The 12,356-nt window shown below is 39.0% G+C and overlaps 3 protein-coding genes across 3 annotated transcripts; all 3 read right to left on the bottom strand.

Annotated features, from left to right (window-relative positions):
• Positions 1–2,222: 2,222 nt before the first annotated feature.
• LOC124342742 (glutamate receptor ionotropic, delta-1-like) lies at positions 2,223–4,237 on the bottom strand. The gene is made up of 9 exons (XM_046795880.1): positions 4,117–4,237; positions 3,925–4,031; positions 3,763–3,850; positions 3,501–3,659; positions 3,286–3,436; positions 2,961–3,190; positions 2,768–2,896; positions 2,546–2,691; positions 2,223–2,467 (listed from the first exon to the last, which is right to left on the bottom strand). The coding sequence occupies exons 2-9, from the start codon at positions 3,966–3,968 to the stop codon at positions 2,239–2,241; spliced, it is 1,176 nt and encodes a 391-aa protein (XP_046651836.1). The 5' UTR covers positions 3,969–4,031; positions 4,117–4,237; the 3' UTR covers positions 2,223–2,238.
• A 1,574-nt stretch (positions 4,238–5,811) lies between these two features.
• On the bottom strand, positions 5,812–7,835 carry LOC124342194 (glutamate receptor ionotropic, delta-1-like). The gene is made up of 9 exons (XM_046795157.1): positions 7,701–7,835; positions 7,514–7,620; positions 7,354–7,441; positions 7,090–7,248; positions 6,875–7,025; positions 6,550–6,779; positions 6,357–6,485; positions 6,135–6,280; positions 5,812–6,056 (listed from the first exon to the last, which is right to left on the bottom strand). The coding sequence occupies exons 1-9, from the start codon at positions 7,833–7,835 to the stop codon at positions 5,828–5,830; spliced, it is 1,374 nt and encodes a 457-aa protein (XP_046651113.1). The 3' UTR covers positions 5,812–5,827.
• Positions 7,836–10,174: 2,339 nt separating this feature from the next.
• LOC124342817 lies at positions 10,175–11,556 on the bottom strand. Its single transcript, XM_046795994.1, has 6 exons — positions 11,476–11,556; positions 11,261–11,411; positions 10,936–11,165; positions 10,743–10,871; positions 10,521–10,666; positions 10,175–10,442 (listed from the first exon to the last, which is right to left on the bottom strand). The coding sequence occupies exons 2-6, from the start codon at positions 11,310–11,312 to the stop codon at positions 10,214–10,216; spliced, it is 786 nt and encodes a 261-aa protein (XP_046651950.1). The 5' UTR covers positions 11,313–11,411; positions 11,476–11,556; the 3' UTR covers positions 10,175–10,213.
• Between the last annotated feature and the right edge of the window lie 800 nt (positions 11,557–12,356).

Below are 12,356 nucleotides of genomic sequence, written 5' to 3'. Positions count from 1 at the left end.
AAATAAAAACCATGTCACTTTGTCTGTCTGTATGTAACGCTCCCTAGCTCGGGCGTTTCACGACAGATTTCAGACATTTTGGTCTTAAAAATTAGACAAAAAATATGCGGTGCGACCAGAACAAAAATAATTCCATTTACTTAATTAGTTCTCCTGTAAATAATGAAAAACTGCTAAAATAATTGCTTGACGACTAGTGACATCTGGCGGTTGCGACTTGCGAAAAGGATGAATTGTGAATAAGTCCGACCTAACAATAGGCCCTGAATTTGTCATTTAAGACAGTTTTTAACTGGCTTACGACTATCCCTTCGCGGCGAGCTGATAAGCTTGCTTTTCTATATATAATAAAAGAACAAGCTTTTGGGGGAGGAGCTTATTCATGTCACGCACAATGTCACGGATAATGTCACGAACATTTTGGGGGAGGAGCTTATTCATGTCTCAAGGGGGAGGAGCTTATACCAGTCACTGCCTAAACATGCCCAAACATGCCCAAACATGCCAATCACCACCAGATGTCTATAGCGTCGCCGTGATGACGCAATCTTTGAGGTCCCAAACATGACGCAACAACCAGCATCACCACCAGATGTCAATTGCATTTTATTATTTATGGATTTTAGTCATTGAACTTTATGTGTAAAAATAGGAAAATATGAATTGAGCAAACTAAACGTAATTAACTTGCAAGGATATTGAACTGTGAATGAAATCACCACCAGATGTCTATAGCATCGCCGTGACGCAACCAAGCCCCAACCATGACACAACTACCAGAATTGCATTTAAGTTTGCAGTTATTAAACTAAAGGGTGGTTATTTTTAAATTTCAATCAATGAACTTTATGTGTAAAAATAGGAAAATATGAGTTGAGCAAACTAAACGTAATTAACTTGCAAGGATATTGAACTGTGAATGAAATATCCCACAGGATTGCAGTTGCGAAAGGGAAGTGTGGATACGAGGTTATATAAGGGCGCTTCGACACGAAAGAAGAAATGAAGAAGTGCTGGAAGCGAGGGAATCGAGATTGAGTGCTGATAGGGAACGTTACGCCGAAAGGATGAATATGTTGACTCACGAAGACGAAGCAAGAGCAAAAGCAAGAGCGGAAATGAAAATTTTGGCCAATAATGAAACCAACACGAAAAAAATCTTTCTGTACAACTGTTTGAGATGGAAAACGAATGAAGAAAGAGAATTTTGTATTCCGGAAGAAGGTGAACTTTGTATTGAACCAAGGCGTTTGTTCCAGCACTTATGTTCTGGTCTTCTTGCCCCTCAAGCCAATGTAGTTGAATTTAAAACCTACCATACTACATCAACTAGAAAAATAATGCATCCCGCATTTAATGTTTTCAAAATATTGGATGGAAGAAGATACTACTACGTTTCCGCCGAACGTCAAGTCAAAGGCGTTGTCGTCCAGTTATCCAGCAACGAAACATTTGTACTGAACAAACTCTCAGGTGTTCCCAGATGTGACGCAAAGGATTTGCACCTTCAGTGCACTAAAAAGGTTCGGCTAAGTATTGCGCAGTTGATAAGGATCCTCACCAAAGAAGATTTTTTAGACAAGCCTTACTCGTTATTGACTAACAACAGCCAACAGTTCGTACAAAAATTAAACCATCTCGTTTCAATAGCGAATAAGTGAGTTAAAGTGACTTTTGTTGATATGGCATTATACGAGGTGGTTCAAATGGCTTCGGCTAACGAACGGCATAATTATTCTTGGAGGTGATGTAGTGCTTGTTTTCGCATGAATACACGATATTTCAGTACAGCCTGTTGTTGATAAAAGAAAAAAAAACGGAAATAAATGTGGGATCGATTGTTGCGCCTTATCCATTGGGCCACAGGACCATATTAATTTAATTAAGTATAAAGTTTCATCCGATGCGGACCTCCTATAAACATTTGTTGTCTGTCCTAACTTTTGAACTTCGTAGAACAATTTTGGTGGTCAAATTAATTCATTCATTCTCGCGTGTGACCGGGTATGACTGGCATTATATTCCGCCGTTTGAGCTTTCACTTTCATGATAAACATTTCATATTTGTTGAAGATGAAATGAGTTGGTTACCATTTTATTGTAATCTATTGTAATCGCTTTAAACTTTCAGTAGGCCTACAGATCGACACTTGTTCCAAATTTAAGGAGATTAAATAAGAACTTTATTGTACAGAGTTGCTTGTGGATTATAGTTATATTTAAAAAAATCACACCTTATTATTGAAGTGGGCAGATGACTTTCTCCCTTAGAAACTGCATGAAGGCTATTAAATAGCCACCAAAAAGAATCAGAAATGGTAGATGCAACTGTTCGAGTTTGATTTGATTGCTGGATCTCTTGGTCGCAACGCCCTTGCTGTTGTAGTCCAGTCGACACTGTCCGGGCGGTTTCTCATAGACATCGAACCAGTGATCCCGCAGTCCAGTGTCATAGAACCACAACGATCTAAATGATTTAATCCATAATTATTTTAAGTGGCTGATTGTCATCTTACACGATTAAATAATTATCAAATACTCTTACGCTCGTTGGATTTCTTCTTTGTAGGGACTCGATTTAGGAACGGCCAAGTACATGGGCTTCCACGAAGTTGACTCGAACGCCATAGCCAGACGGCAACTTCTTTGGAAATTGTACTTTCCCAGGAGAGCTACGCCAGCTGAAAATGGCTGTTGCATTCGAGAAATGAATATCGAATTATAAAAGAAACAAATATGAATAAGATAAAAAATTAGCTTACATAACTAAAATGGAAACGCAGTTCTCTTGCTCTAAAACCGAAACGGCCAGTTCATCGAAGGAGAATTTCCTGCAATCCAGTGCACATTTCTTGACTCGATCGGCGATCATTTTCAGATCACCATTTTGGTATCGCTATTACAACCGCCAAAATTAATTTGTGCTAGTTAATTTAGATTATATACTGAGACAGATAAACCTCCATCACCACCCGCAAATCGATGTCTTGAATAGATCCGATTAAGACAGTGGCCTTGTAATTTGTGGCAGTAGCCAAATCGCGAAAGGAATTGATTTCGGGTCTTTGATAAGTCACCGACATGTAAGACCTCAAAGTCGAGTTGTAAATGTTGACGAAGACAAAAGTTGCGAAACACCAGGTCGCAACGAGAAGTTTCTGCGATGGTTGTCGGCACGGAAAATATACCCCTTTTCAACAAAGTGAAGAATTGACTGTGCTGACAGCAGCTGTATATAGTGCGAGATTGATCGACACCAATGAACAATATCATTTTGATTCATACCTTGAGAAATCGTGGTTCCATACAAGTGCCATAAAAAATGCTCAGCACTCATCGCCGGCCAATCGTTAATGCGCAATCGTTTTGTCAGGTAAGAAAAAATGACAGAAAGGGCACAGATTCCTATTCCGGAAGATATCCCTCCGATCCATATCTGCGAAGTGATTTACCATATTATTTGTTTGTGAATAACCTACATAGTCGTAGTAGTTTATTACTCCGATCGAAAAGACGTCGAAGGCGCTGGTAAATGAAATGTTGGCGTCGGGATATTTGACAAGGATGCCGGTGTTGTCGCCGCGTACGAATCCACAGAATTCAATGGCTTCGTACCGCTCTAGTGAGACAGTCAATGGCAATAAACCGATATCGGCTTCCTGGATTAATTTTTTGTTTAAACAAATTGTTTGATTAATTTCAGAAATAATAAAAGTTGAATATTGAAATCGACTTATTTTAATAATTTTGCTATTTTCGTACGAGATTAGCGACGGCTCCTATAACGCCGTTCCAAATTCCGTTGTTCTTAACTCCCAAGGTGTTTTCACGAGCAGGGAATATTTTGTAACTAATTAGGTATTGGTGTTAAAATGGTCTCAGTCACAAATGCTGGTTTTCGTGAACAAACCAATAAATACTTACGTGAACTTTAGCTTCTGCGACAAGTAGAGTAAAAGATGATACATGTGGTGTGAATACCCAGTAATGTGGCCGGATGAATTCCGCAAAATGGAAATGTAGGGTGGAAACTGAAAAGTTAATAATTCACGCATATACCAATATAGTAGCTTACAATTTAATTTTTTAAATCTTTTTCAAATATGTGTAGCCTACATGTCCTGTAACGACTCGTAGTTCCTTTCCCTGCAAACTGCCTCGCAAGTAGACATCGCTGCTGTTAGTTGCGTTCGTGATTCCAATAAAAATCACCGAACCTAATACAACCAGAAACGCGAATTTTATTTCTCTGGTTGCGATCATTTCCTTTGCGATCCTCTTTCACATGCCCAAACATGCCAATCATCACCAGATGTCTATAGCGTCGCCGTGACGCAACCAAGCCCCAACCATGACACAACTACCAGAATTGCATTTAAGTTTGCAGTTATTAAACTAAAGGGTGGTTATTTTTAAATTTCAATCAATGAACTTTATGTGTAAAAATAGGAAAATATGAGTTGAGCAAACTAAACGTAAGTAACTTGCAAGGATATTGAACTGTGAATGAAATATCCCACAGGATTGCAGTTGCGAAAGGGAAGTGTGGATACGAGGTTATATAAGGGCGCTTCGACACGAAAGAAGAAATGAAGAAGTGCTGGAAGCGAGGGAATCGAGATTGAGTGCTGATAGGGAACGTTACGCCGAAAGGATGTATATGTTGACTCACGAAGACGAAGCAAGAGCAAAAGCAAGAGCGGAAATGAAAATTTTGGCCAATAATGAAACCAACACGAAAAAAATCTTTCTGTACAACTGTTTGAGATGGAAAACGTATGAAGAAAGAGAATTTTGTATTCCGGAAGAAGGTGAACTTTGTATTGAACCAAGGCGTTTGTTCCAGCACTTATGTTCTGGTCTTCTTGCCCCTCAAGCCAATGTAGTTGAATTTAAAACCTACCATACTACATCAACTAGAAAAATAATGCATCCCGCATTTAATGTTTTCAAAATATTGGATGGAAGAAGATACTACTACGTTTCCGCCGAACGTCAAGTCAAAGGCGTTGTCGTCCAGTTATCCAGCAACGAAACATTTGTACTGAACAAACTCTCAGGTGTTCCCAGATGTGACGCAAAGGATTTGCACCTTCAGTGCACTAAAAAGGTTCGGCTAAGTATTGCGCAGTTGATAAGGATCCTCACCAAAGAAGATTTTTTAGACAAGCCTTACTCGTTATTGACTAACAACAGCCAACAGTTCGTACAAAAATTAAACCATCTCGTTTCAATAGCGAATAAGTGAGTTAAAGTGACTTTTGTTGATATGGCATTATACGAGGTGGTTCAAATGGCTTCGGCTATCGAACGGCATAATTATTCTTGGAGGTGATGTAGTGCTTGTTTTCGCATGAATACACGATATTTCAGTACAGCCTGTTGTTGATAAAAGAAAAAAAAACGGAAATAAATGTGGGATCGATTGTTGCGCCTTATCCATTGGGCCACAGGACCATATTAATTTAATTAAGTATATAAAGTTTCATCCGATGCGGACCTCCTATAAACATTTGTTGTCTGTCCTAACTTTTGAACTTCGTAGAACAATTTTGGTGGTCAAATTAATTCATTCATTCTCGCGTGTGACCGGGTATGACTGGCATTATATTCCGCCGTTTGAGCTTTCACTTTCATGATAAACATTTCATATTTGTTGAAGATGAAATGAGTTGGTTACCATTTTATTGTAATCTATTGTAATCGCTTTAAACTTTCAGTAGGCCTACAGATCGACACTTGTTCCAAATTTAAGGAGATTAAATAAGAACTTTATTGTACAGAGTTGCTTGTGGATTATAGTTATATTTAAAAAAATCACACCTTATTATTGAAGTGGGCAGATGACTTTCTCCCTTAGAAACTGCATGAAGGCTATTAAATAGCCACCAAAAAGAATCAGAAATGGTAGATGCAACTGTTCGAGTTTGATTTGATTGCTGGATCTCTTGGTCGCAACGCCCTTGCTGTTGTAGTCCAGTCGACACTGTCCGGGCGGTTTCTCATAGACATCGAACCAGTGATCCCGCAGTCCAGTGTCATAGAACCACAACGATCTAAATGATTTAATCCATAATTATTTTAAGTGGCTGAATGTCATCTTACACGATTAAATAATTATCAAATACTCTTACGCTCGTTGGATTTCTTCTTTGTAGGGACTCGATTTAGGAACGGCCAAGTACATGGGCTTCCACGAAGTTGACTCGAACGCCATAGCCAGACGGCAACTTCTTTGGAAATTGTACTTTCCCAGGAGAGCTACGCCAGCTGAAAATGGCTGTTGCATTCGAGAAATGAATATCGAATTATAAAAGAAACAAATATGAATAAGATAAAAAATTAGCTTATATAACTAAAATGGAAACGCAGTTCTCTTGCTCTAAAACCGAAACGGCCAGTTCATCGAAGGAGAATTTCCTGCAATCCAGTGCACATTTCTTGACTCGATCGGCGATCATTTTCAGATCACCATTTTGGTATCGCTATTACAACCGCCAAAATTAATTTGTGCTAGTTAATTTAGATTATATACTGAGACAGATAAACCTCCATCACCACCCGCAAATCGATGTCTTGAATAGATCCGATTAAGACAGTGGCCTTGTAATTTGTGGCAGTAGCCAAATCGCGAAAGGAATTGATTTCGGGTCTTTGATAAGTCACCGACATGTAAGACCTCAAAGTCGAGTTGTAAATGTTGACGAAGACAAAAGTTGCGAAACACCAGGTCGCAACGAGAAGTTTCTGCGATGGTTGTCGGCACGGAAAATATACCCCTTTTCAACAAAGTGAAGAATTGACTGTGCTGACAGCAGCTGTATATAGTGCGAGATTGATCGACACCAATGAACAATATCATTTTGATTCATACCTTGAGAAATCGTGGTTCCATACAAGTGCCATAAAAAATGCTCAGCACTCATCGCCGGCCAATCGTTAATGCGCAATCGTTTTGTCAGGTAAGAAAAAATGACAGAAAGGGCACAGATTCCTATTCCGGAAGATATCCCTCCGATCCATATCTGCAAAGTGATTTACCATATTATTTGTTTGTGAATAACCTACATAGTCGTAGTAGTTTATTACTCCGATCGAAAAGACGTCGAAGGCGCTGGTAAATGAAATGTTGGCGTCGGGATATTTGACAAGGATGCCGGTGTTGTCGCCGCGTACGAATCCACAGAATTCGATGGCTTCGTACCGCTCCAGCGAGACAGTCAATGGCAATAAACCGATATCGGCTTCCTAAATTAATTTTTTGTTTAAACAAATTGTTTGATGAATCTCAGAAATATAATAAAAGTTGAATATTGAAATCGACTTATTTTAATAATTTTGCTATTTTCGTACGAGATTAGCGACGGCTCCTATAACGCCGTTCCAAATTCCGTTGATCTTGACTCCCAATGTGTTTTCACGAGCAGGGAATATTTTGTAACTATAATTATTGGTGTTAAAATGGTCTCAGTCACAAATGCTGGTTTTCGTGAACAAACCAATAAATACTTACGTGAACTTTAGCTTCTGTGACAAGTAGAGTAAAAGATGATACATGTGGTGTGAATACCCAGTAATGTGGCCGGATGAATTCCGCAAAATGGAAATGTAGGGTGGAAACTGAAAAGTTAATAATTCACGCATATACCAATATAGTAGCTTACAATTTAATTTTTTAAATCTTTTTCAAATATATCTACATGTCCTGTGACGACTCGTAGTTCCTTTCCCTGCAAACTGCCTCGCAAGTAGACATCGCTGCTGTTAGTTGCGTTCGTGATACCAATAACAAGTGATACCAGAAACGCGAATTTTATTTCTCTGGTTGCGATCATTTCCTTTGCGATCCTCTTTGGCTGAAAGATCTTCGTTTACTTGCTAAACTCGTTCGTTTATATCTCGTTTTCTACATCGATGCGATGCTGTTTACAGTTGAGTTAAGACGTGCCCTAAGGGCGAAGCTAATAATCGCATACGCAGAAAAATAAAAACCATGTCACTTTGTCTGTCTGTATGTAACGCTCCCTAGCTCGGGCGTTTCACGACAGATTTCAGACATTTTGGTCTTAAAAATTAGACAAAAAATATGCGGTGCGACCAGAACAAAAATAATTCCATTTACTTAATTAGTTCTCCTGTAAATAATGAAAAACTGCTAAAATAATTGCTTGACGACTAGTGACATCTGGCGGTTGCGACTTGCGAAAAGGATGAATTGTGAATAAGTCCGACCTAACAATAGGCCCTGAATTTGTCATTTAAGACAGTTTTTAACTGGCTTACGACTATCCCTTCGCGGCGAGCTGATAAGCTTGCTTTTCTATATATAATAAAAGAACAAGCTTTTGGGGGAGGAGCTTATTCATGTCACGCACAATGTCACGGATAATGTCACGAACATTTTGGGGGAGGAGCTTATTCATGTCTCAAGGGGGAGGAGCTTATACCAGTCGCTGCCTAAACATGCCCAAACATGCCAATCACCACCAGATGTCTATAGCGTCGCCGTGATGACGCAATCTTTGAGGTCCCAAACATGACGCAACAACCAGCATCACCACCAGATGTCAATTGCATTTTATTATTTATGGATTTTAGTCATTGAACTTTATGTGTAAAAATAGGAAAATATGAATTGAGCAAACTAAACGTAATTAACTTGCAAGGATATTGAACTGTGAATGAAATCACCACCAGATGTCTATAGCATCGCCGTGACGCAACCAAGCCCCAACCATGACACAACTACCAGAATTGCATTTAAGTTTGCAGTTATTAAACTAAAGGGTGGTTATTTTTAAATTTCAATCAATGAACTTTATGTGTAAAAATAGGAAAATATGAGTTGAGCAAACTAAACGTAATTAACTTGCAAGGATATTGAACTGTGAATGAAATATCCCACAGGATTGCAGTTGCGAAAGGGAAGTGTGGATACGAGGTTATATAAGGGCGCTTCGACACGAAAGAAGAAATGAAGAAGTGCTGGAAGCGAGGGAATCGAGATTGAGAGCTGATAGGGAACGTTACGCCGAAAGGATGTATATGTTGACTCACGAAGACGAAGCAAGAGCAAAAGCAAGAGCGGAAATGAAAATTTTGGCCAATAATGAAACCAACACGAAAAAAATCTTTCTGTACAACTGTTTGAGATGGAAAACGAATGAAGAAAGAGAATTTTGTATTCCGGAAGAAGGTGAACTTTGTATTGAACCAAGGCGTTTGTTCCAGCACTTATGTTCTGGTCTTCTTGCCCCTCAAGCCAATGTAGTTGAATTTAAAACCTACCATACTACATCAACTAGAAAAATAATGCATCCCGCATTTAATGTTTTCAAAATATTGGATGGAAGAAGATACTACTACGTTTCCGCCGAACGTCAAGTCAAAGGCGTTGTCGTCCAGTTATCCAGCAACGAAACATTTGTACTGAACAAACTCTCAGGTGTTCCCAGATGTGACGCAAAGGATTTGCACCTTCAGTGCACTAAAAAGGTTCGGCTAAGTATTGCGCAGTTGATAAGGATCCTCACCAAAGAAGATTTTTTAGACAAGCCTTACTCGTTATTGACTAACAACAGCCAACAGTTCGTACAAAAATTAAACCATCTCGTTTCAATAGCGAATAAGTGAGTTAAAAGTGACTTTTGTTGATATGGCATTATACGAGGTGGTTCAAATGGCTTCGGCTAACGAACGGCATAATTATTCTTGGAGGTGATGTAGTGCTTGTTTTCGCATGAATACACGATATTTCAGTACAGCCTGTTGTTGATAAAAGAAAAAAAAACGGAAATAAATGTGGGATCGATTGTTGCGCCTTATCCATTGCTGGGCCACAGGACCATATTAATTTAATTAAGTATAAAGTTTCATCCGATGCGGACCTCCTATAAACATTTGTTGTCTGTCCTAACTTTTGAACTTCGTAGAACAATTTTGGTGGTCAAATTAATTCATTCATTCTCGCGTGTGACCGGGTATGACTGGCATTATATTCCGCCGTTTGAGCTTTCACTTTCATGATAAACATTTCATATTTGTTGAAGATGAAATGAGTTGGTTACCATTTTATTGTAATCTATTGTAATCGCTTTAAACTTTCAGTAGGCCTACAGATCGACACTTGTTCCAAATTTAAGGAGATTAAATAAGAACTTTATTGTACAGAGTTGCTTGTGGATTATAGTTATTAAAAAAAAATCACACCTTATTATTGAAGTGGGCAGATGAATTTCTCCCTTAGAAACTGCATGAAGGCTATTAAATAGCCACCAAAAAGAATCAGAAATGGTAGATGCAACTGTTCGAGTTTGATTTGATTGCTGGATCTCTTGGTCGCAACGCCCTTGCTGTTGTAGTCCAGTCGACACTGTCCGGGCGGTTTCTCATAGACATCGAACCAGTGATCCCGCAGTCCAGTGTCATAGAACCACAACGATCTAAATGATTTAATCCATAATTATTTTAAGTGGCTGAATGTCATCTTACACGATTAAATAATTATCAAATACTCTTACGCTCGTTGGATTTCTTCTTTGTAGGGACTCGATTTAGGAACGGCCAAGTACATGGGCTTCCACGAAGTTGACTCGAACGCCATAGCCAGACGGCAACTTCTTTGGAAATTGTACTTTCCCAGGAGAGCTACGCCAGCTGAAAATGGCTGTTGCATTCGAGAAATGAATATCGAATTATAAAAGAAACAAATATGAATAAGATAAAAAATTAGCTTATATAACTAAAATGGAAACGCAGTTCTCTTGCTCTAAAACCGAAACGGCCAGTTCATCGAAGGAGAATTTCCTGCAATCCAGTGCACATTTCTTGACTCGATCGGCGATCATTTTCAGATCACCATTTTGGTATCGCTATTACAACCGCCAAAATTAATTTGTGCTAGTTAATTTAGATTATATACTGAGACAGATAAACCTCCATCACCACCCGCAAATCGATGTCTTGAATAGATCCGATTAAGACAGTGGCCTTGTAATTTGTGGCAGTAGCCAAATCGCGAAAGGAATTGATTTCGGGTCTTTGATAAGTCACCGACATGTAAGACCTCAAAGTCGAGTTGTAAATGTTGACGAAGACAAAAGTTGCGAAACACCAGGTCGCAACGAGAAGTTTCTGCGATGGTTGTCGGCACGGAAAATATACCCCTTTTCAACAAAGTGAAGAATTGACTGTGCTGACAGCAGCTGTATATAGTGCGAGATTGATCGACACCAATGAACAATATCATTTTGATTCATACCTTGAGAAATCGTGGTTCCATACAAGTGCCATAAAAAATGCTCAGCACTCATCGCCGGCCAATCGTTAATGCGCAATCGTTTTGTCAGGTAAGAAAAAATGACAGAAAGGGCACAGATTCCTATTCCGGAAGATATCCCTCCGATCCATATCTGCAAAGTGATTTACCATATTATTTGTTTGTGAATAACCTACATAGTCGTAGTAGTTTATTACTCCGATCGAAAAGACGTCGAAGGCGCTGGTAAATGAAATGTTGGCGTCGGGATATTTGACAAGGATGCCGGTGTTGTCGCCGCGTACGAATCCACAGAATTCGATGGCTTCGTACCGCTCCAGCGAGACAGTCAATGGCAATAAACCGATATCGGCTTCCTAAATTAATTTTTTGTTTAAACAAATTGTTTGATGAATCTCAGAAATATAATAAAAGTTGAATATTGAAATCGACTTATTTTAATAATTTTGCTATTTTCGTACGAGATTAGCGACGGCTCCTATAACGCCGTTCCAAATTCCGTTGATCTTGACTCCCAATGTGTTTTCACGAGCAGGGAATATTTTGTAACTATAATTATTGGTGTTAAAATGGTCTCAGTCACAAATGCTGGTTTTCGTGAACAAACCAATAAATACTTACGTGAACTTTAGCTTCTGTGACAAGTAGAGTAAAAGATGATACATGTGGTGTGAATACCCAGTAATGTGGCCGGATGAATTCCGCAAAATGGAAATGTAGGGTGGAAACTGAAAAGTTAATAATTCACGCATATACCAATATAGTAGCTTACAATTTAATTTTTTAAATCTTTTTCAAATATGTGTAGCCTACATGTCCTGTAACGACTCGTAGTTCCTTTCCCTGCAAACTGCCTCGCAAGTAGACATCGCTGCTGTTAGTTGCGTTCGTGATTCCAATAAAAATCACCGAACCTACAACCAGAAACGCAAATTTTATTTCTCTGGTTGCGATCATTTCCTTTGCGATCCTCTTTGGCTGAAAGATCCTCGTTTACTTGCTAAACTCGTTCGTTTATATCTCGTTTTCTACATCCATGCGATGCTGTTTACCGTTGAGTTAAGACGTATATGTTTGC

The sequence above is a fragment of the Daphnia pulicaria genome, chromosome 6 (genome assembly GCF_021234035.1).
Source record: "Daphnia pulicaria isolate SC F1-1A chromosome 6, SC_F0-13Bv2, whole genome shotgun sequence".
Lineage (NCBI taxonomy): Eukaryota > Metazoa > Arthropoda > Branchiopoda > Diplostraca > Daphniidae > Daphnia > Daphnia pulicaria.
Note: the sequence above shows the minus strand (reverse complement) of the source record. Positions and strands in the feature narration are given on the sequence as shown.